The 24,670-nt window shown below is 34.5% G+C and overlaps 1 protein-coding gene and 1 non-coding gene across 2 annotated transcripts in view; one reads left to right on the top strand and one right to left on the bottom strand.

The window, feature by feature from the left end:
• Window positions 1-24,670, top strand: part of LOC148948356 (putative extracellular sulfatase Sulf-1 homolog) — a 327,273-nt gene that overhangs the window by 102,433 nt on the left and 200,170 nt on the right. The window contains exons 5-8 of the mRNA XM_089094900.1: window positions 1,034-1,100; window positions 5,574-5,727; window positions 11,652-11,833; window positions 14,685-14,873. Coding sequence (XP_088951026.1) covers window positions 1,034-1,100; window positions 5,574-5,727; window positions 11,652-11,833; window positions 14,685-14,873 — 592 coding nt within the window. The remainder of the gene's footprint in view (window positions 1-1,033; window positions 1,101-5,573; window positions 5,728-11,651; window positions 11,834-14,684; window positions 14,874-24,670) is intronic.
• TRNAM-CAU (transfer RNA methionine (anticodon CAU)) lies at window positions 20,450-20,521 on the bottom strand. The gene has a single exon. It is a non-coding gene; the product is annotated as a tRNA-Met (tRNA).

Below are 24,670 nucleotides of genomic sequence, written 5' to 3'. Positions count from 1 at the left end.
GCAATAACAAACCAAACCAGATTATACCCACTCAACCAGATCAAAAATGACGGTCACACTAACTTGATTAGTAATTGGACTTTCAGTCCTACATTCACGGGTTCCTGCAAAATCAAGTTATACTCGTTCCTCTTGGCAAAGGTGTAATGACCTGTAGAATAGGACTACCAGAAAAACCTGTTTGGTACTGGGGCGTTGGCAAAGTATAAGGTTCTACCAGAAAAACTTGTTTGGTACAGGGGCCCCATAGAATTCATTAGACCTATTCTACTACTGTTGATGAGTTTTTTTTTTTTTTTTTTTTTTTTTTTTTTTTTTTTTTTTTTTTTTGGTTGAGGAGTCTGGAAAGGAGAGTTAACTATTGTTATTTTATTTTTGAGGGTAGTTTGAAACAGAAAACTGAAGATTTTGGCTTGAATACATATGTGGAATATTAGTAGAGGTAGGATTAATTTGAATTTGTGTGTTAAGTGTTTTTTGCTCCCGACTCTGTCGAGTTTTCTCTCTGTCGGGAATTTAATACTTTGTGTAAATATGGTATTAATAATAAAACCTTGAACCCTTGAACCTTGCATATTCTTAAAGCATTTGAACCCTTAACCAAGGCCGTATCCAGGATTTTGTTTGGGGGGGGGGGTATTTTGTTCAGGGTGGGGTTACAAAAAAAGATTTGCAAAACGCAACAATTTTTTATGTTTTTTTACTACTTTTCAACGAGTCGAACGAAAATTTTGGGGGTGGGTGGGGAACGGGGTAACCCCCATCCTGGATACGGCCTGGACCTTAACTAATAGAATTCTTTTGTCTTCTTTGGAATTCCTTGTTTCTTTTGTGGCGACATCAACCTTAGCACTGGCAGGAGAAACGGTCCTGATATGGTAGATTTCTTCAAAATAGTACTGTGGTTCGGTGCTAATTCACTTATCCAAAATTTTTAAAGTCCCAAAATTCACTTATCCAAAAAAAAGTCCAAAATTCACTTATCCAAAGTTTTTTTTTTATATTCTCACGAGCTTTTCAGGTGTATTTTCAGCTATCTGAAATCAATCTGTCCAGTGGCACTATTAGTCGACCTGAAGATCGTAGTATTCGATTTTTGGGTATTTTTATTGAAAAAAACCTGTCTTTCAAGTGTCACATTGATATGATTAAAATGAAGATATGAGGAGTCTTGGTGTTATAAGAAAGCTTAAGTTTCAATCACAATGAGATTTAACTGATACAAAGATTTAGCCAGCGATAATTAGAGCCAATCAGATTTTCCTAGGTCCTGATTGGCTGACAAATTCCCTGGAAAATTCTGGTTGGCTCAAAATAGCGTTAACTAAATCTTAGTATTAGTTAAGTCTCATAGTAAATGGACCCTTAAGCGAACTATTTCCTGGATCAATTTCCTGTTCATCTACCTATTCTAGTCTTATGGTTTCTTACTGTCCAATAATATAGATGTCAAGTTTGCCTTCTTTCTCAAAACCCCTTCTAAATCATGGTTACCCCCTTCGGTGTAACTAGTAACGATGGAACCCTAGCCGTTCAAAACAAAAAACTCTAATGAGACAAATTTATCTTTCAACACTGCTGCAGGAATGATGACTATTATTTCGGTTCACTGGAATAGTAAAAGTTTATTGCGAAAACTGTTGTATCGGAATTTCTAAAAATACCCCAAAACCCTTGAAACTGACGCCGGATCGAATTGAAATGTGTTTTATTGGAATCAACAAGGTCGAAAATCTTAATCAAGGGGCTTTCAGCCCCGCGTGTTTAAAAGCTGATTGAATCGTATCTTAGAATAAAATATGAAACCTTATTAGAGAAACTAATCGTTTGGAAGCTATACCTGGTATAGCTCCCAAACGATATAGTATACCATAACTTGATCTTAATCACTTTGTGTTCTTTCAAGTGTATGTTTCATGTTTTTTCACTTTCGTGGTAGTCTCCCTAAGCTCCTTAGTATTTTGCTGTCTTTTGCTTCCTATACAACTAATTTTCATCTTCTTCTTCATAACATAAATTCTATTCAAGTTCCTCTTACTCCATCCGTTAGGTCATATTTCAATCCTGTAATGGCTTTGCACTTAAAACACATGTACCTGGCCGTATCCAGCGGGGAGGGTTACAGGGTTTGAAACGCCTCCCCCCAAAATTTTCGTCCGACCCGTAAAAATGTAACAAAAATGCTTACAAATAAATTTTCGATATGTCTTTTAATGTTTGTCCGTACCCCTCCTCCCCCTCCCCCGCCTGAAACAAAAATACCCCCCGGACGAAAATCCAGGATACCCCCCTTGCATAAGTAAAATATGTGCCTAATTTGTAATATTTATGATGTGTAAAATTTGTTTTTGTGTAATTGCAGAAACTAATGAGCTTTTCAGCATACTTGAACCTAATGGGCTTTATTTCCAGCAAAGAAATACTTTAAATTAATTGAATATCAAGCTAAAAATTTTGGAATTACCAAAGAAGATTATGAAAAAATTCTAACAAGTGTAACTAAATAGTAAAATATAAAATATCCCTGTATTTGATATTGTTATGTATTTTATTTTTGAATACCTGTTGTACCTCCTCTGAAATAAATCCCAGTCTATCTGCCTGGGTGTAAACTATTTAATTCATATATTTAATATATGATATATCTGATGACGCACGACTGAGCCTTATTGACGAAGCCTTTGTGAATCAGCGGCGTATTTGTGTATGTGCGTCCTGTATGCATTACTACAACTCCTGTGAAGGTTTTAGGTGTAAATCCCCCCCCCCCAAGCATGGGTGTAGGCAGGGTATTGTCTAGGGGGGGGCAGTCGATAGTGTGATGGAGTTTTATCAACTACTTTTTCCAAACCATCTGCTTTTTCAGCCATATTTAATGTAAATTTGAAGGTCTAGGGGGGCAGCCGCCCCCCCCCTGCCCCCTCCCTACGCACATGCCCCCAAGGCCTTCTTAATACTTTTCGTGCTTACTGAAACTAGATACCCCTCGAAACAAATAGTTGACAGTCCCTTCCGGTCAAATTGTTCACATTTTCTGAATATTTATCTGTTTAGTTAACTATGAATTCTTTCACCTATCATGCTTCAGGTATTATTAAGCTTCTTTTTCAATAAATTATCTAAATCTGGTATTCAACAGTTTCGTTATATCAAATCAAATGTATTTGTGTCTGTGTCCTGTATGCATTACTACGCTATCCATCCGATCGCCAAGAAACTCTAACAAGTTTTTAAGTACGATTTATGTACAGGATTCCCCAGTGAAGGGGAACGGGAGTTTTCGGGGAAATTCTTGGTGGGGAGAGGAAACTTTTAGTGGAGGAAGAATTTCCTGCATGGGTGATTTTTTTGTGGGGGGGGGGAGAATTATCCAGGGAAAAATTGTCGTAAATACTTCAAAATTTTTAAATATGATCGTTATTAAATACGCGGGGATCATTTCCCACGGGGGGAATTTTCCGCGGAGGGGGGTTTTCTGAGCGGTAATTTTCCTTGAAGTTCCTACTCTTTGACATCGCAGCAACGTGTGAACGAGTAACTTAGTAACTTATATACGAGTTTTTTTTATTTTATTATGAACTTTTCAGCGAATTTAAAATTGATGGGCTTTATTTTCGGCTAAGACTACTTTATCAAAAATGGATGTCGAGCTAAAAATTATCAAAATGTCAAAGGAAGATTAAAAATAAACTCTTGTACCTCCTCCCAAATAAGTTCCTGTGCACCTGTCTGAGAATATCCTATATAGCTTTGATCCGTATATTCAAAATTTGCCCCCCCCCCCCGATTTTTGTATGCAGGCAGGACTTTTAGGCCGACAAAATTTTTATTCTAGGTTTTATCATATAAATGCCAAATGATGCAGTGATAGCGACACTCGTCAAACAACAAAATAAGTCCCAAAATTTGAATTTATTCATCCATAAATTAAGCCACGGCATTCCTTGGGTTTTTATGACAACCCGATCTATAAATGACTAATTGATAAAATGAGAATTTTTGAAATTCCACAAATGTTGTTACCGTCATTATAAAGTATTGACAACAGATATAGATACATAGAGCTGTGATCTTTGATGGGGGGGGGCGGAGGTAATAGCATGTTTTTTTCCTAGAAGAGCTTCCGATGATTCTTTTTGCTGGGGATGTGGTCAAATTCACCGAAAAAACTACGTTTTTAGCAAAGTATAAACACATACTGAACAAGTACTGACAAAACCTATCCTCTCCACACGAAAAAAGTGACCCTTTGTCCGCGTCTCCGGAGACGATTCCATACCCATGCGAACCTGGCGACTAAATCACAAGTTCCGTAGGTGATTATACTTGTTCCGTAAAAGCTGTATTAAATTTAATTTATTGGCTCGGAGCGATTAAGTAGTACAACATTTTCCTTCTAGAGGCGCTGAGGTACGCGGGGTCACTTTTGGAGAGTTTTGACTGTACTTGTTCAGTAGATGATTATACTTTGGTTTTTAGCCACTATTTTAATGATTCTCGGGGACTTTCGGCCAATCTTAGAGGAATACCTCTCCCCTGTCAGTGTATGGTTGCAAAATTTGTTGATGGGCCAGTTTGCTAACCAAAATTTAACGCTGATACAAATGCAGTAAAAGAGAATCCCCCTACGATAATAATTTTCTATGAACCGGTACAATTTAGTCTTCAAGACTAAAATACTGTTTTGCAAAATTAAAACTGAAAATAATGTGAAAAATATTGTCGATTATATCTAGTTTGATACTATTTCTGACACTTCCGATTGTCTTTATTTTTGTAACCTGTATTTTGTAATTTTTTAAACATATTTATTTAGTTATTTATATATTTTCTCCTTGTTTTTTGTATTTTTTATTTGAGAAATCTCATTTATATGAGCTAAGTATTTTGAAAGCTATATATAGATGAAAGCTATATATTTTGTCTTTGTTTTCTTTCAACATCATTGGCGAACATTTGACTTAGTCAAACTAGAGCATAAAAAAGACGATTGCAAGGACGTGTCATCGCAAGGACGATTGCAAAGACGACTGCAATTTTTAAATCTCGCCTTTGCTTTTTCTTCGCTAATGTTGGATAAAAATGAATATTTATAAAAATTTTACTGTTGTCACAGCCAAAACTATAAACAACTATAAACAAGTGAGAGTGAGAGTCTCCCAATATTGAAACAAAGGGGACCCACCATAAACCTTATCAATTTTGGGCCTAAATTTCATACTTTCATAGGTACTTCTATTTTCCCACGCTTCCACTTTCCTTGAAATAAATCTTATGCTTCTTCCCATTGTTTTTTTGTAATATGCACCTATTGTCAGAACTCACATTATTTATCAGGGGCCAAGTTGATGCATCTGTTCGTTTCCTTCGTCTTTCAAGATTTATGTCTACTTTTTTCAAATAATGCTTTAATTTTTTTGTTTCTTGTGTTTCTTTAATTTGTCTTTTTTCAAATTCTCCCTCTCTCGCTCCCCCTCTCTCATTCTTTTCTTTAAAATCTTCTCTTTTTGCTGTTTTTTTTTTTTTTTTTTGTTGAATGTTAAAAAAAAACTTAGTTTTATTTCCTATTGTAGGTAGGCGAGCATTGGAAAATGAGACGATGTCCCTTACCTCCAATTTATGGTTTCCCAGAAAGGTGCAGATGCAAAAAGAAGAAAAAATTACGCCGAATTAATGGAAGAGAGAAGAAAATGCAAAGAGAATTCCTAATGGGACATGTCAACAGAGGTAATACAAATTTTTGTTTTTAATTATGATATAAAAATAAGTTTGGAAAGCAATATGTTGTCATTGTTACGGTCGTACCTGGCATTTTCACACTTCTGAGATAATTTCCAAAAACCCATTTCTAAGGTTTTTTTTTCAAAGAAAGTATGAGTAGGACCATGTATATTCAGTCATGCTTTGATCCATCTTATCTAAATAGCCATGCTGATCCTCCTTTTGAGAACAACTTGGCAAACGCTTCTTTGTCAGCTATCCCAGAAGCTTGAAAATGACAGTTCCAACATTTAGGCGTGACACTAACGATGTGTCTACGAAAATACTAAGCAAGATCTACAATTGTATAAGCATATCATTGTATGAGTACGAAGGGGAGGGGGAGTAGAAAAGAGGGAAGGAGTGTGTTTAGTCAAATTGGAACTGCCCAAACATCTTTGCACAAATTTGCTTATTTATTTATACAAACAATGAAGAAGGTATTATTGAGAGGTTTTCGGCCACTATCTACCGAAATTGGGTAACGTAGGTACCACACTTCAACATATGCTAAGAACTCGCCTGAAACTCCAGACTAGGTACTACAAACTAGACTAGAGCTTGGCTATATATTGCTATAAGGCAATATTTAAGCTTGAAATTTTTTTTAATTTAAAGCTTGGCTATATATTGCTATAGGGCAATATTTAAACTTGAAAAATTTGTGAATGTAAAGCTTGGCTGTATATTGCTATAGGGCAATATTTAAGCTTGAAAAATTTGTAAATTTAAAGCTTGGCTATATATTGCTATAGGGCAATATTTAAGCTTGAAAAACTTGTAAACTTAAAGCTTGGCTACATATTGCTATAGGGCAATATTTAAGCTTGAAAAATTTGTAAATTTAAAGCTTGGCTATATATTACTATAGGGTAATAATTGAGCTTGAAAAATTTGTAAATTTAAAGCTTGGCTACATATTGCTATAGGGCAATATTTAAGCTTGAAAAAATTGTAAATTTAAAGCTTGGCTATATATTACTCTAGGTTAATAATTGAGCTTGAAAAATTTTTAAATTTAAAGTTTGGCTATATATTGCTATAGGGCAATATTTAAGCTTCAAAAATTTATAAATTTAAAGCTTGACTATATATTTCTATAGGGCAATACTTAAGCTTGAAAAATTTGTAAATTTAAAGCTTGGCTATATATTACTATAGGGTAATAATTGAGCTTGAAAAATTTGTAAATTTAAAGTTTGGCTACATATTGCTATAGGGCAATATTTAAGCTTGAAAAAATTGTAAATTTAAAGCTTGGCTATATATTACTCTAGGGTAATAATTGAGCTTGAAAAATTTGTAAATTTAAAGTTTGGCTATATATTGCTATAGGGCAATATTTAAGCTTCAAAAATTTATAAATTTAAAGCTTGACTATATATTGCTATAGGGCAATATTTAAGCTTGAAAAATTTAAAAATTTAAAGCTTGGCTATATATTGCTATAGGGCAATACTTAAGCTTGAAAAATTTGTAAATTTAAAGCTTGGCTATATATTACTATAGGGTAATAATTGAGCTTGAAAAATTTGTAAATTTAAAGTTTGGCTATATATTGCTATAGGGCAATATTTAAGCTTGAAAAATTTAAAAATTTAAATTTTGGCTACATATTGCTATAGGGCAATATTTAAGCTTGAAAAATTTGTAAATTTAAAGCTTGGCTATATATTACTCTAGGGTAATAATTGAGCTTGAAAAATTTGTAAATTTAAAGTTTGGCTATATATTGCTATAGGGCAATATTTAAGCTTAAAAAATTTATAAATTTAAAGCTTGACTATATATTGCTATAGGGCAATATTTAAGCTTGAAAAATTTAAAAATTTAAAGCTTGGCTATATATTGCTATAGGGCAATACTTAAGCTTGAAAAATTTGTAAATTTAAAGCTTGGCTATATATTACTATAGGGTAATAATTGAGCTTGAAAAATTTGTAAATTTAAAGTTTGGCTATATATTGCTATAGGGCAATATTTAAGCTTGAAAAATTTAAAAATTTAAATTTTGGCTAAATATTGCTATAGGGCAATATTTAAGCTTGAAAAATTTGTAAATTTAAAGCTTGGCTATATATTACTCTAGGGTAATAATTGAGCTTGAAAAATTTGTAAATTTAAAGTTTGGCTATATATTGCTATAGGGCAATATTTAAGCTTCAAAAATTTATAAATTTAAAGCTTGACTATATATTGCTATAGGGCAATATTTAAGCTTGAAAAATTTAAAAATTTAAAGCTTGGCTATATATTGCTATAGGGCAATACTTAAGCTTGAAAAATTTGTAAATTTAAAGTTTGGCTATATATTGCTATAGGGCAATATTTAAGCATTGAAAAATTTGTAAATTTAAAGCTTGACTATATATTGCTATAGGTCAATATTTAAGCTTGAAAAAATTGTAAATTTAAAGCTTGGCTATAGATTGCTATAGGGCAATATTTAAGCTTGAAAAATTTGTAAATTTAAAGCTTGACTATATATTGCTATAGGGCAACATTTAAGCTTGAAAAATTTGTAAATTTATAGCTTGGCTATATATTGCTATAAGGTAATATTAAAAGCTTGGAAAATTTGTAAATTTAAAGCTTGTCTATATATTGCTATAGGGCAATATTTAAGCTTGAAAAATTTGTAAATTTAAAGCTTGGCTATATATTGCTATAAGGTAATATTTAAGCTTGAAAAATTTGTAAATTTAAAGTTTGGCTATACATTGCTATAGGGCAATACTTACGCTGGGAAAATTTGTAAATTTAAAGTTTGGCTATATATCGCTATAGGGCAATATTTAAGCTTGAAAAATTTATAAATTTAAAGCTTGGCTATATATTGCTATAGGGCAATACTTAAGCTTGAAAAATTTATAAATTTAAAGTTAGGCTATATATCGCTATAGGGCAATATTTAAGCTTGAAAAATTTATAAATTTTAAGCTTGGCTATATATTACTATAGGGCAATACTTAAGCTTGAAAAATTTGTAAATTTAAAGCTTGACTATATATTGCTATAGGGCAATATTTAAGCTTGTAAAATTTGTAAATTTAAAGCTTGGCTATATATTGCTATAGGGCAATATTTAAGCTTGGAAAATTTTTAAATTTAAAGCTTGGCTATATATTGCTATAGGGCAATATTTAAGCTTGACAAATTTGTAAATTTAAAGCTTGGTTATATATTGCTATAAGGTAATATTTAAGCTTGAAAAATTTGTAAATTTAAAGTTTGGCTATATATCGCTATAGGGCAATATTTAAGCTTGAAAAATTTGTAAATTTAAAGATTGGCTATATATTGCTATAAGGCAATATTTAAACTTGAAAAATTTGTAAATTTAAAGCTTGGCTATATATTGCTATAAGGTAATATTTAAGCTTGAAAAATTTATAAATTTAAAGCTCGGCTATAAATAATAATTATAATTTATTTATTACCCACTATGAACACAAAGAAGTGGAGTACATCAAGAACAAAAATAAAAAAACAACATAAAAAAAAAGCAAACTCGCACACTTAACAATTATTTACATAAAACGATGTAAATTATGGTGCGCATGAAGACTTGCAGATGACGACAGCTTTCTCGCAAGCACAGTCACTTTTTCCCGTAGATCAGGGAGGCCGAATCGCGATATTTGATGCCGGTTCTGGAACCACGGAGGGAGGCACAAAAGGTACCGAGAAAATTTAAAATAATAAGTCCGGATGGATTTCAGATTTTTAGGCTTCAGAATTGGAAGAAAACCAGATAAAAAAAGAATAGAATGATCTATATATTGCTATAAGGTAATATTTAAGGTTAAAGAATTATAAATTTAAAGCTTGGCTGCCTGAAGTTTATATACAAGAGGAAAAGGGACATTTATCTGGTATAAAATGAATGGCATACCATGTGTTATCCAATATTAATGTAATGAGGAAATTTTTAAGACAGTGAATTACAAAAGAAATTCAATTGCATTCTTCAGCTGTATATATAGTAGCTGTCCTCAGCGAAAGGAAAAATTAGAAAAAAGATAAAATTCGTCCTCTTTTTTCCATCTTCAGCAAGCCGAGAAATTAGATAAAATTCAATTTACGATAAAATGAGAAAACTAAAAATAAAACGAATAGTAAAAGAGTTCCAACATTATAGAACTCTTGTTGATTCAGTTAAGATTAACAAAAACGATATCTCGCACATAGAAAATCAAAAGTAACACAGATTTGCGCTTTACTGAATACCATTTTCATTTGAAGCCGTGTCTTTTTATTTGTCACAATATCAACAAAAAGGAAGAAAATCACCATAGTAGCTAAGATTACTATCAAGTACTAATGAATGTATATTGACAATTTAATATATTTATTCCTGTATGTCTCAGCAATTTCGGATTTATTTACTTTATAAAAGAGAAAATGCCCATGATATATATATATATATATATATATATATATATATATATATATATATATATATATATATATATATATATATATATATATATATATATATATATATATATTTTTTTTCTTCTTCGGCCTTTGGAAGGATAAGAACGTTAAGCCTATTTCTGTTTGTGGTAATTCCTGTTCGTTTTAAGTTTGACTTTATTATATAATGTAATTCCTGTCCGTTTCGGGTTTCATTTATTTATTGGTCGTGATTTATGTTTGTTTTAAGATTCAATTTTTATTCAAGCTGTATTTAAACATGGATGTGCATGAAGTCTTTTGATTTGTTTAACAGTCCCCTCAGCATGCCCTGAAAGTTTCAGTTAAATATTCTTAGCCGTTGTGGATATTTTGCAGATGCGGTCGAGTTGCAGAATCTCAATGACATGTTGCGTGCACTCCTTAAATTTGATCCGATTGGATATTTTTCATAAGAAATGTTACAAGGAATTACGCTAGCGCACAGGATTTTGATTTGTGGGAAAGGACCGCAACTTAGAAAAAAAACACAAATTCATTGGTGAATTTAATAGAAAATATGATTGCTTGAAGAATAGCTTCGTAAGACGTTGCAACTCTATTTGGAATGTTTATCCCTGAAAACCCATGTGTTATTCCTTTGAAAGGAAATTCAACAGACCCAACTCTTGGGAAAAAACCTAGGTAAATAGTTGACTAGTTACTAGTGGCATATCAGACCCTAAGTTTTTAGCAGCTTGGTGCGATGAACTGTGTCATAAAAAAAGAAATTATCGGAGATATCGTAAAAGAGAAGAAAAACTTTAACAAAAAACCCGAAGCGGCGTAATTTTCGTCAAAAATCCTGGGGGAGGGGGACTGCCAAAGTGAAGCCAATTTTCCCAAATCAAGTGAAAATGACAGTGAAGACTCAAAAATGAGCCAAATAGTACCTAAAGGCAAAGATATAGAAAATAAAACTGACCCGTTTCTTTGGATGCTTGAATTATACAGGCGTATCTTAGTTTTGACAAGATTTTTGAAGAAACTAAGTTTCAGCTGGTGGGGGGGGCGGCAAACTTGCGTCTGGGGGGACATACTGAGGCCTGGGAGGGGCAGTTGCCACTCCCCTCCCTGTACTATAGCAAATTACGCCCATGTTGTATGGGTAATCATCACGCTTTTCAAAAGCCTACATTCATAATCACTCCCAGCCATCCTTACCCCTCCCTCCATCCCCAAAAATATTAATAAAATAGACAAATAAAAATGAAATAACTAAATATATAATAGAAATTCACGACCTATCTGGATGTCGAAGACACAAAATAGAACATGATTCATCTTCTCTATCTCCTCGCTTACGTAATTACCCTTTACGTAAACAACATAAGATTTATTTTTTTTCGGGGGGGGGGGGCTCAGGCCTAAAGACGTCTCTCTTACCTGCTTACGTGCTTGAAAAGGCTTTCCTAATGGTGTTTTTATTTTAGACATAAGTGAATATAAACCCCGATTTTTGAAGATGAAAAGAAATAAGCGCAGTTTGTTTGGCACGGATCCCTTTTTTTCACCTGTTGAAGACAAGCCAGTTAGTGATATTGTTGCCGAAGACGAACTTGATCAAGTTGATCTTATCCTAGAAGGACTAAACGAAGAGATTTCGTCGCTTGAAGTAAGTCATATAATTTGTCTACTTTCAAAATTCATTTCGGTGCGTAACTGACCACAGACGTTGAAGTAGGGTGGGGGGATGAGACGTTGAAGTAGGGTGAGGGGATGATTGCCTGGATCTTTTTCCACTAGCCCTTTTTAGATAAGTTTTGTGAAAAATATGCTAAGGGCCGTCAAAATGGGCTTAAATCATAATCTTTTTTGTACTCAAATCCCTGCCACCACACACAACACAAAAAAGAAAAAGGTCTAAATTAGAGTGAAAAGATCATTTTTTTCTAATGAGAGGTTTAGTATTGCTAGTGTTTAGACGGTTTCAAATAATGCAATTAATTATAAGTGGGATGATTGGTGCATGAAAAGGTTCTTTTTCCTTCTATCCCTTATTCCAAGTATCTCTTAGGACTTAAAAATCTCTAAAAATGCTATTCTTTTTTACAAATTTCTGTAATGTATGATCGATATTTTATCGCCCTAATCTTTTTGCACTTTTCACTTACCTAAAAATAGAGAAACAAATCACCAAGACTTACTCAAAACATTTTGTCATCACGTTAAGTGAGTTTGCTCAAAGAGTTTTTCCTTAAACAGGGAGCTTGTACAATGGCCAACGTTATGCGCTGATTAGAAAACCCTAATACAAGTTAGATGGGGGGGGGGGGTCCAGAAGGTTCACAAGAGGAGCCCTTTCTCAATGTGTATTGGTAAAACTACACAAAATATTCGTATCTTCCAATATAAAATATTGGCAGAGAAGTGAATGGCTTGCAGCTTTTTTGTAATCGTGATTCAAAGAGGTCACATTTCTGGATCACATTACTTGGATGTTATGAAAATCGCAAGTATAAGGCTAACAAATATAGAGAAGCATATACAGGTAATCTAAGGAGACCCAAGTTTGGTATGTACCATTTTGGGTGACTACTATTCCCCCCCCCCGCGGCGTTCTGCCATTACCCTTTGCGAACAGGTGAAATAGCGGTATTGTTCGAAAGTTGCATTTCTAATATCCTTTTGAGATAATTCAATATTTAGATGGTATTCTAAATTTTTAGGCTAAATTAAAAATTGTATTACCAAATTTTAACTTGTATATCTTACCACGTCCATGCCGTCGCAGATCATGACCCTTTTATTTGACCCCTCTGGGTAGCTGTTGTAGAATTATAATACCTGTCTCTTTGGGATGTGTTTCTAATATGTTAGGCCTGAATAAGAGAATGTTATAAGATAATCTGCATTTGAAATGATAATGGATCTTCCCACTCAAAATCATTTCGTTCTGGATCTGTAGTTCTGCTACAGTTAATCAAAGCAACATTTATAGTACCGAGTACATCAAAATACAAATTTTGTTTTTCATCTTCATACTTTATACTTAATACTTATACTATTCATTCTTTAAAACCACGATTTTCTAGGGAATTTCTATTGGTTATTTAAAAATTATGTTGTTAATAAGGCAGTAGTACATTTTTGTTAGTATTGCTACGTTAAAAAAAAAGAAAAAAAAAAAAAAAGAAAAAAAAAATTCGCATGCTGACCAATGCCATTCAATGCCTTCGGTCTGGAGTGCAATGCTTGGTTGAGGGCAAATCATGAGACGCTTCCCGTGTTCCCCCCCCCCTAGATTTTTCCAGGTACCCATTCAGAGCTGGGTCGACTCTGGCTGAGCTTAAAGGGTCACACTATTGACCCCCCGTCCCAAACGAAATAACCAGCGACAACTGGAATCCAAGCCTGGCCTCAGGGTTTCAAGTGCTTCATTGAACCGTGAAAATAAATGAACAAAAATAATTAGTTAAATTTGACAAAGCTGCTCGTCCATAAAAATTCAAACATTTACAATTTGATAATTCCCAAAGAAAGCCACATCTCCAAAGGAATGGTGCACCTCCTTAATCTGTGTTGCGATGTGTTTTTAGCTCATTTTTTGCTCACTTTTCTGCCTCATTTTTGTTTGTTTGAATTTACCGCCCGCTACGAAAAACTGCATAACTGCATATGAAGGGTCTTTTTGTTAAAAATATAATTTTGGATTTTTGTTTAAAGCATGTGTGGTTAAATGAGTTTTCACTTAATCAGTTAGAACAATCAGTTTTAATTTTCACTTTTCTTGGTAATTTATAAGAACGTCAATTAAATTTTTAGGCTAATGGCTTAAGTGTATTGGTGGTTAGAGTATCATCTTGTTACGTAATTTACACGTATGCGATGGTCATTGGTTAACGTATCATCGGTAAAAGTGAAGTTTATCAAGATGATAGACAACTGCGTGGAAGCAAAGAAAGTTGTTATCTTAACATACTGCATGATATTAACTGTTCTTTCAGTCAGTGGTGCCTGAGAGGTGGCACAAAGTCAAGTGGTGCCTTAGAGGTTATCTTAACATGCTGCATGATATTAGCCGCTCTTTCAGTCAGTGGTACCTTAAAGGTGCTCAAGTTGGCCTTTTGCGTGTTGCCACTACAATATCATACGAGCATTCTTAAAATTTTAAATGCACTCTGACGCTGCACAGCACGCTGCCGTGCCGTAGAAAATTCTTCTGTGTCCTGCAGCCCCTTTGATCCTATCTTTGAAAAAATGTCTCAAAACCTAAAAAAAGCCGATAAACTATAAAAGCATGCAACTGAATAAAACGTATCAGATTCTCACATGATAATTACAGTAATTTGAACGTATAGGTCGAAGCCTGGAATGTCAAAAATGAATTTTGAGGTCATAATATCCATGTTTTTTAGGGAGGTCAGACCAAACTCTGGTTTAGGCTTCATCTTTTCCTGTATGTTAGCTAATCCTGTTGTAAGTTTGATTATAATTTTTAAAAGGGTGTTTAACTCCACTTTCAGGCTTACAATACAAGTTCAAAGGCGGTTACAGTGCCATCTGTGTCTGTATTTGACACCTGTCAAATGGTCGCTGGTCGAAGTATCACCTGTAAAAGTGAGATTTATCAAGATGAAAAACAATTGCGTGAAAGCAAGGAAAGCATTGAGCGACAGATTTCAATTCTCAAAAAGCAGCTTGAGGAAATGCAGGTATTCATTCTTTTTCTAATTTTTTTTTCTAATCTTTTCTAGGATCTAGAAAAGATTGTGTATGAGGTGGTAAGCTGAATCAAACGGTCAAGCCAATACGGGTTTCCTGAATGAAGAGGTGCCCCCATAATATAAAAAGCTGCATTTTCTGAGAGCAGGATTTTACAAAAATATATAGGCACCCTATCTTAGGGGAGGATGGCTTCCAATTTAGATTGGTCCGAAGGCCCTCCTACTCCTTAAAAATCCAAAGATAGTGGTCTACAATGCATTTTATTAATTTTTGAACCTTCTTCCCATCCCCTCTTTCTTTAAAAAATCCCTTGTGTAAAACATAATCTACACTACAATAAAATATTCGTTTTGTTTCAATATAAAATGCATAGAGTTATATCAGGTACACAAATCTTTGAGTTGAACTTGAATAATCTTGAGTATCTCTCTGATAAGCATACAGTTAGAAATATACAACTTTAAGATGTGTATTTGATAGATTGTTTTGACATATGATTTTCAACAAAAAGTGAAGAATAAAAAAAGGAAGGAAAAGACAAAACCAGGGGGGGGGGGCTTAGCCAGTAAATAAAACGAAAAGACAAGGCAGATATTTTGAGTTTCGGCAAAGATTTCCGCTAATTCATCCTCAGTAAAAAAAAGAAAAAACTAACCCTTTGAAGTAATCTGTACAGAAGAAAAAGATGACTCACGCTTTATTTTTTGGCTTAAAATCATCCTCCATCAGAAATCAGACAAAGGAAGCAGGAGCAAGAACTTCAGATAGAGCTTGGCTTATTGAAGAAGAAGAAGGCAGTGCTTTAAGAAGATTAAAAATCGCTACAAGAGCTTTGCTCCAAGTTCAAGTCTCATCGAATGGCTCAAGATTGAAAAGTCTAAATGATCATAAGTAAAAGTTTCATGAAAAGTTATGTTCCAACATTCAGAATTTTGGCTATTTCGCTTTAAATAAATTAGTCGCCCATGGTATGTCTTAACTTATCTTTTTATGTTAAGTATGCACTTTTTGGCAGGGCTTGGATCTCATGTTAAAAACTTATTTTGTTTTTGACTGCGTTTATGAGCCCGAAAGTTCGTGAAATGAATTTATTTATTTACAGTAATGTTAACTTAAATATTGATTGGAAATCCTTGAAAAACAAATTGAGGAAGAAAAGGATGAGGCGACATTTGCCCAAGGATGTCTCTTTTGGGTCATTGAATCATCCATAGTCAAACTTTTAATAACAAGATTAGTTCAAACTCAAATATTGGAAGAACGGAGGTCCACAAAAAGGAAAAAAATGTCTTTATTTTATTCTTTTTTTAAGGAGGAAAACACATTTCCATTTTAAAGAGATGTATTTTTAAACAAAATATTAGACATCTTTTTAATCAAACATTAGATATCGAAACTATTATGCGCCTTGTCCGCCTGTATAATAGTTCTTCCTGATATTGTCGATACAATAACCATATTTCATCCAAATTATGGGACTACCAATGGGTACTACCCTTTCACCTGTTTTGGCTACTTTTTATATGGAATTTATTGAAACCTCTGCATTGAAAACTTTCCTCTGAAACACAGTATCAAGGGTTGGTTTGTAGATGACATTATTTCTGCGTGGGATCATGGAGAGGCGTCACTTAACTTTCTTCTTAAACCATCTTAACACTCTATATTCTAATCTTTAATTCACCTTAGAACTAGAAGATAATCATAAGCTGTCTTTTCGAGACATTTTAGTACTCAATAAGTCTCTTAGCCTTGAGTTTTTTATTTATAGAAAACCTACACGTAACAATAGGTATTAGCATTTTATTTTTCTTCCAACCACCCTCTTTGTGTTAAAAGAGGGTTAGTTTTATCTTTGGTTGTCAAATCAAAAAGCCTATCCACCAAAAGGTCTTCCTTAAAAGAGATACTGGATAAACTTATCTAAGCCTTATTTATAATGAACTGACTAATTTTGATCATTTTTATATCTGTCCATAAAATCATATTTTGCAACCTAAAAGGATCTCCGATAATACCAGGCCTGGTAAGCGATTAGCCTGTAAAAAAAAAAACTTTCATTTTGCATACAATGAACGTTTGAAATGCTATTCATTATCGTATTTTTTCTTCAGTTACCCTTTCGTCGTTACTTGGAAAGGGCCTTCTTTTAATTTTAGTGTTTGTTTTAGGTTTTTTTATATTGCCCTGTGGACTTTCATCTGTAGTTTTTATTATTTTATTCTGCACTGAAGACGGTTGAGCGAAGGTCTCAACCGAAATATTTGCATAGTTTTCTACTATTTTTCACTGGATGTTATTATCCTCGTTTTCTCTTCTTTATGATTTTTTTCGTTTTGTCCCAGAAATTCCATCCCCCCCCCCCATGGAAAGTTTTCCCCTCGGAACATTTTCCCATGGAGATTTTCTCCTACTGATAATTTTCCCATGGAGAATTTCTCCCTCTGATAATTTTTCCCCACGGAAAAGTACCCCAAAGAATTCCAACTTCGCTGAAAATTTCCCCGGACATTTCCCCCGGTACATCTCCACATGTAAAACGGAGCCGCTGACGAGAGAGTAAGACAAATAAAACGATTTCGTATATGAATTTCGTTAAATTCCCTTCGTGTGAAATGTGCCCTGGAAATTTCACCCCAGAAACTTCCCTCCGAAAGGAAAAGTCATAACTTGCAGCCCTTCCTCTGGGAGTTGTAGGGGAGGGGTCATGTCATCCCAAAAGGCACAGTTATTTGGTCTTTTGACTATGCTAAACAAAATGGCTATCTAAAAATTTTGATCGGATGACTTCAGGGAAAAGAAGGGCATGGTAGGGGGCTAGATGTCCTTCAATGTTGTGGGTCACTTAAAAAGGACACTAGAACTTTTAATTTCCGTTTTAATGAGCCAACTTCCGACCTTTTAGGACCTTTGTTTCGATACGGTCATCCCTGGGAAGAATAAAGAAAAAAAATACGTAAATACAAAATTCAACATTTTCGGAGATGGTAGCTTGCATCCTCTACAGGAGGGTTCTCTGATATGCTAAATCTAATTGTACAATTTTCAGTAATATTCCATGCCTTTTGGAGGATGTTCCCCCTCCCCCTTTTTTGAAAATCAGGCTAATTTTCTCAGGCTCGTAGCTTTTTATGGGTTTCCTTAAACTTAATGAATCTTATATATTTTGAATCAGCTTGAAAAGCTGATTCTTTTGACGTGTCTATTGTTATCAAAATTCTTTCTTTGTAGAGTTTCGGTTGCTATTGGACCGAGTCTCTTCTTTCAGTTTGTTACTACAAACTGTTTGAAAAACAGCTCACAAAAGCTTTCGAAAAGCTGAATGAAAATAGTACGTCTATCTAGCTCGTAAGATGTTTATGTCACGTTTTGCAGATGAAGTCACATTTTGCAAAAGTAGCGTTTATTGGCCATCTCAAAAGTAGGACGTCTCTGAAAGGGGAGACAGGTTCATAAGAAATTGTTTAAAGGGAATCAGAACTTCATGGGAGGGAAGGGACTAAAGAATGAAGCTATGAACATATTGGGTGATACGCAGCTGTTGTGATCTCAGGCAGCTTGGTGCTATGATGAATTCTTGTTAGCAGTACTTTTAGTATTCTCACGTAATATTCTTATTGATGCCTTAACCTTACAAAATTTCTTCTGCATGGTCTACGCCTCACAACATTTTTCATGGTCTTTAAGACGCTGACTGATGTGTGTTTGAGGGTTTAAATCGACAAAACTGAATGCTTTAGCGCTGAATCCCAATGCCACTTAACATACTCAGTGACGTCAGTTCACGGGAAATGGGGGGGGATGTGTTTTGAAAATCTAAGGAGGGACAATTTCTTTTCAATTATTTCAATGCAAATACAAAAAAAGGTACTTTTCTGTGAGCATCCCAATAAAAAGGGATTTTTAAAATCTATGGGATGTAGGGCAAAACACCCAAGAGGAATATATGCCTCTTTTCCCTAATTGTGGCCAATTCATGTTATATGCTTACTATTTTAGCTTTACGAATTTTTTTTTTGATCTCAGTTTTAAAACTCAATGTCTTTTCTCTGTTTCGCTTTAATAGTCTTAAATGCACTAAATCTTTTACGCTCATCCCAATTTCCGAAGACAGATAGGGAAAAGACATTAAGAAAACGTTCTTTGGAAAACATACTAACCAAGTCCTGGGTCTACTTGTTTCAAAGACGAAAAACAAACTATTTTGTGATTTTTTCGAAACTTAAAACTGCAGGTACTGGGTTTTGGGAGAAAAAAGCCGAGTTGCCACTAACTAATTTTACATAAAGCAAAAAAAAATGCTGTTTCGCTGCGAACTAACTAGTATTCGTAAAATTATTTTTTTGCAATTTGCCATATTTCAATTCAGGGAATCAACCCGGATTAATTCGGATTTCCTGCTTTCTTTACAATTATCACCGGTTACATAACTTGTATAATTTAAATAACAAATGTTTCGTGTAAAACATTAAAAGTCTATCCTTCTTTAATGAAAACTCAATTGTCTTCTAATTATTTGTTGTGTAGTGTAATATTGTATCCACAACATTTTACAATTTCTGAGGTGGTGAAGAAGGGATGTGGGGGGGCGGCTGGCCTGGTAAATCCAAATTCACCCACTTAGAATACTGATCGCGTCTAGAAAGACGTTATACATTTGTTGCACTGATTTCGATTCACTAAATTTTTAACGTTCCATGATTCCCAGGATACAGACCGAGGTTTATGGAGTGTATGCTATAAATTCATGTAATGGAGCTTTTTAAATTCAATTGACTTAAAAGGAAGATACATCTGATTGTGTCTGGTTTATCTAATAGAGCCGAATTCAGGTCTATTAGAAAACAGAGCCGAATTCAACAGGGGCGAATCTCCAACATTTTTATTGGGGGGGGGAGAGGGGTCCATATCTGGATAGTCAAAGGGCATGGGATGTATAATATTTTTTTTCTCCACATTATTGGGGGGGGGGGCAGCTGACCCCCCTTGCCACCCCCAAACGACGCTCCTGGAATTCAAGTAGAACCAAATTTGGCTCTATTAGAGCTTGAGATACTCTTTTGAAAATAAATATTACCTTATTTCCCATGGAATATTGCGATTTTTATTTGTATGCATCCCTATAATTCTCAATGTTTTTCACGCATAAACTTTTAGTGTCTTCAAGCCCCACCCCCGCTTCAACATAAAGTCCTGTGCACATTTCAGCATGTGATTCTGAGCGCTATATATTATATTGAATAGGTATAATTTTCCATGTTTATTTTCTCCCTTTTTGTATTGATAAATTCAAATTGAAAAATTATCCAATTTTGCTAATTTTTCAAGTCAGCTTTTGTTTTTTAATTACAATTACACATTTTTTGTACTGAATTTGATTAACCTCAAGTCCAGTGTGTTTCAGTGTATAAAGTTCCATTCTATGTTGTCGAGTCATACAATGTCTTGACTCTTTCGTTTCATTTTCTTCTTCCAATATAATTTTGTTTTCTTAATTAATTTTCCTCATTATTTCCAACTTGTCTGTAGATACTTGATTGGGATAAAAAAAGAAAAAAAAAGTTAGCAGCTAGTGGTTTCGATCCACCGACCTCTGGGTTATGGGCCCAGCGCGCTTCCGCTGCGCCAAGCTGCTCTTATTGAAACGGTAACCAAACTTATATAAGTTACAAGACGTATTATAAGAGAAAAGTTTGCCAAAGACCCTAGCCTAGGCCCTAGACTCTTGGGGCAAAAAATCTGACTCTATGGGTAAAGTCCTATATGAGAGGCTTCTTCCTATCATGGAAGTAGTTGTGTTAGGTGAGTGAAAAAGCATAAGCCTATAATTGGGTTTGTTGAGAAGGAAATATGTCAATAAGACAATTCTTACTTCATAATATGTAGAATAATTGTAGTTATCACATTTTGACTGAAGGTCCACTATAATTACCCCCCACCGCCAATATGCAAATGTATAGCCAAATTATATATTTCCCATGCATTTTACCATGCATCAATCTTGTTTCCACCCATGTACTAGTAAATTGAATCAACACTGAAGGAGTCAAGAAACGACAAAACACATGGGAAATATATAATTTGGACTGTATATTTGCGCATTAAGGGGGGGGGGTGGTGCGGGTTGGGGTAAACTATAGTGAAACTGCAGTTAAAATAAGTTCCAGTTCTTGGCTTATACCAATTAAAATTTCAGGAATAAATTTAGGGCTTAGAACAGAAATGGGTGCGGTTAAAAATTTTCAAACGTGTGCGTCACAAATCTGCATAATCTTTGGGGTTCTGTAGGACTGTAGGAATTCTAACTCCCATCATGTTACAACCTGGGATATAAACTAATATTAATCAACCATCTCCCTCCACAGCCCCTGAAAGTTTCAACTCATTTGCCTTAACCTTTCCTGAGATGTCGCCTAAACTTTGGGCAGCCTTGTATCCATATAGAGTATTTTGATTTAGTTCAATGTCCCATTCAACATGCTCAGACAGTTTAAACTGAATACTCTTAGCCCTTCCTGAGGTATCGCAGATATGCCCTTTGTACAATATTGGAAATTCCAACATGCTACTCTGAGCTTTTCCTGGGAATTGCATAGATACCCTTTTGACAATTTGGACACACATAGTTTAAATACATTCTAAGACTACTAACTGGCACATCAGTCTAACTTGGCATAACATTAAATTTATTGGCATAAACACATTCTCACTTAGCATAACATCAAATTTACTGGTCTAATGAATAAATGCACATTGGTTCTTATAACATTTTGAACCATATCTACAGCGTTTATTTGCAGATTGTGCTGTTGGTGGTTTTTCTACCGGGAGTACTTTTGCTGGTCCTTGACCTTTTTTGCGGTAATTGAGCTTCTGCTGAGTGTTAGATTCTGGGCCACCATCTTCTGGGCCATCCTTGTTTGAAATGTTGGCCTGAGGGTTACTATACGTGGTCTGGTTGCTATGCCTGGTAAAATCACATGGTGCTACATCCATGTTTTCATTTATCTTTCTGGAATTCACATTTTTGTTATTGTTAGCCCGGGAGTTACTATACCTGGTCAGGTTATTATACCTGGTCAAATTAAATGGTGATATATCCATTTCTTCATTTATATTTCCAGCATTCACATTTTTCTTATTCTTGGCCCGGAAGTTACAATGCCTGGTCTTGTTATTATACCTGCCCAAATTGCATAATGTTATATCCATTTCTTCATCTAGCCTTTTTGGATTCACCTTTTCATTATTAACTAGGTTACTATAGGTCAAATTACATGGTGTTGTATCCATGTCTTCAAATGTCTCAATTCATGTCTGAATACATGTCTCAAACATAAAACACTCCATTTTTGGAACTTTTTTAACACAGTACTCGCTTATGCTTTCTAACAAATACTAACTACTCTGTTTCTGCGCCAAGGCAATATTTGCTATGAATGACGTCATATATGTTTCTTTTCACCATCATTTTTACCTGGCAACATGACGTCATTCGAGCTACATAGAGCCTAGAGGCGGATACAGAGCAGTAAGACTATGTAATTTGACAAGACTAAATTATTGTGCCCTCAATCCAGGGTTGCCAACTTGCACACTTTCTTGTTTTTTGCACTCTTTTTTAAATCATTGCACTTTTTCCCTCGAAGGACTGGAAAATCACTCGTTTTGCCAATTTTTACCTAAACTCGCTCTTTTTAGCATCTCTTACGAAATAATAATAGAAAAAGTTTTAGCAAAATAAAAAAAACTTCAAATGAAATTAAATTATTTGAGTGCAAAAGATACAGCTGCTAGCCGTTATGATACCTGTTATCTCTGCCTGTGGCCCAATCCTCTAGTCCTCTTTCCCGTATTTCCAACCATTTAAAAAGAAGTACTTCAAAGTCAAATTAACAAGTGAAAACCCAACAGGTCTACAAATTCAAATATGTCTGACTGAAAGACATATTTCAGTCAGACATACTGACTGAAAGGCTGAAACTGAATGTTTTAGCGCTGAGTCTTTGAAAATATTTGCTTTGGTGATACTAGGTTAACCCAATGTCACTGAACATACTGAGGGGCGTCATTTCACGGGAAATGGGGGGAATGTGTTTTTGAAAGTCTAAGGAAGGACAATTTCTTTTCAATTATTTCAATGCAAATACAAAAAAAGGTACTTTTCTGTGAGCATCCCAATAAAAAGGGATTTTTAGAATCTATGGGATGGAGGGCAAAACACCCAAGAGGAATATATGCTTTTTTTCCCTAATTGTGGCCAATTCATGTTATATGCTTACTATTTTGGCTTTACGAATTATCTTTTTTGATCTCAGTTTTAAAACTCAATGTCTTTTTTCTGTTTCGCTTTAATAGTCTTAAATGCACTAAATCTTTTGCGCTCATCCCAATTTCCTAACACAGATAGGGAAAAGACGATAAGAAAACGTTCTTTGGAAAACATACTAACCAAGTCCTGGGTCTACTTGTTTCAAAAACGAAAAACAAAGTATTTTGTGATTTTTTTCGAAACTTAAAACTGCAGTTACTGGGTTTTGGGAGAGAAAAGCCGAGTTGCTACTAACTCATTTTACATAAAGCAAAAAATGCCGTTTCGCCGCTAACTAGCTAATATTCATAATTTTTTTTTTTGCAATTTGCCATATTTCAATTCAACGAATAAACCCGGATTAATTCGGATTTCCCGCTTTCTTTACAGTTATCATCGGTTACATAACTTATATAATTTAAATAACAAATGTTTCGTGTAAAACATTAAAAATCTATCCTTCTTTAATGAAAACTCAATTGTCTTCTAATTATTTGTTGTGTATTGTAAAACTGTATCCAAAATATTTTACAATTTCTGAGGTGGCGAAGAAATGAGTTTGGGGGGGGGGCGGGCAGGGTAAATCCAAAGTCACCCGCTTAGAATGCTGATCGCGTCTAGAAAGACTTTATATATATATTGCACTGATTTCGATTCGCTAAATTTTTAACGTTCCTTAACATTTTAACTTTCGCTAAATTTTTAACGTTTGCCTTAACCTTTCCTGAGATGTCGCCTTAACTTTGGGCAGCCATGCATCCATATAGAGTATTTTGATGTAGTTCAATATTCCATTCAAGATACCCAGACAGTTTAAACTGAATACTCTTAGCCCTTCCTGAGGTATCGCAGATATGCCCTTTGTACAATATTGGAAATTCCAACATAATACTCTGAGGTTTTCCTGGAAATTGCATAGATACCCTTTTGACAATTTGGACACACATAGTTTAAATACATTCTAAGAAAGCTAACTGGCATAACATTCTAACTTGGCATAACATCAAATTTACTGGTCTAATGAATAAATGCACATTGGTTCCTATAACATTTTGAACCATATCTACAGCGTTTATTTGCAGATTGTGCTGTTGGTGGTTTTTCTACCGGAAGTACTTTTGCTGGTCCTTGACCTTGTTTGCGGTAATTGAGCTTCTGCTGAGTGTTAGATTCTGGGCCACCATGTTCTGGGCCATCCTTGTTTGAAATGTTGGCCTGAGGGTTACTATACGTGGTCTGGTTGCTATGCCTGGTAAAATCACATGGTGCTACATCCATGTTTTCATTTATCTTTCTGGAATTCACATTTTTGTTATTGTTAGCCCGGGAGTTACTATGCCTGGTCACGTTATTATAGCTGGTCAAATTAGATGGTAATATGTCCATTTCTTGATTTATATTTCCAGCATTCACATTTTTCTGATTCTTTGCCCCGAAGTTACAATGCCTGGTCTTGTTATTATTTCTGCCCAA

The sequence above is a fragment of the Artemia sp. Qi Xiang Cuo genome, chromosome 9, assembly GCF_049724085.1.
Source record: "Artemia sp. Qi Xiang Cuo chromosome 9, ASM4972408v1, whole genome shotgun sequence".
Taxonomy (NCBI): Eukaryota; Metazoa; Arthropoda; class Branchiopoda; order Anostraca; family Artemiidae; genus Artemia; species Artemia sp. Qi Xiang Cuo.
Note: the sequence above shows the minus strand (reverse complement) of the source record. Positions and strands in the feature narration are given on the sequence as shown.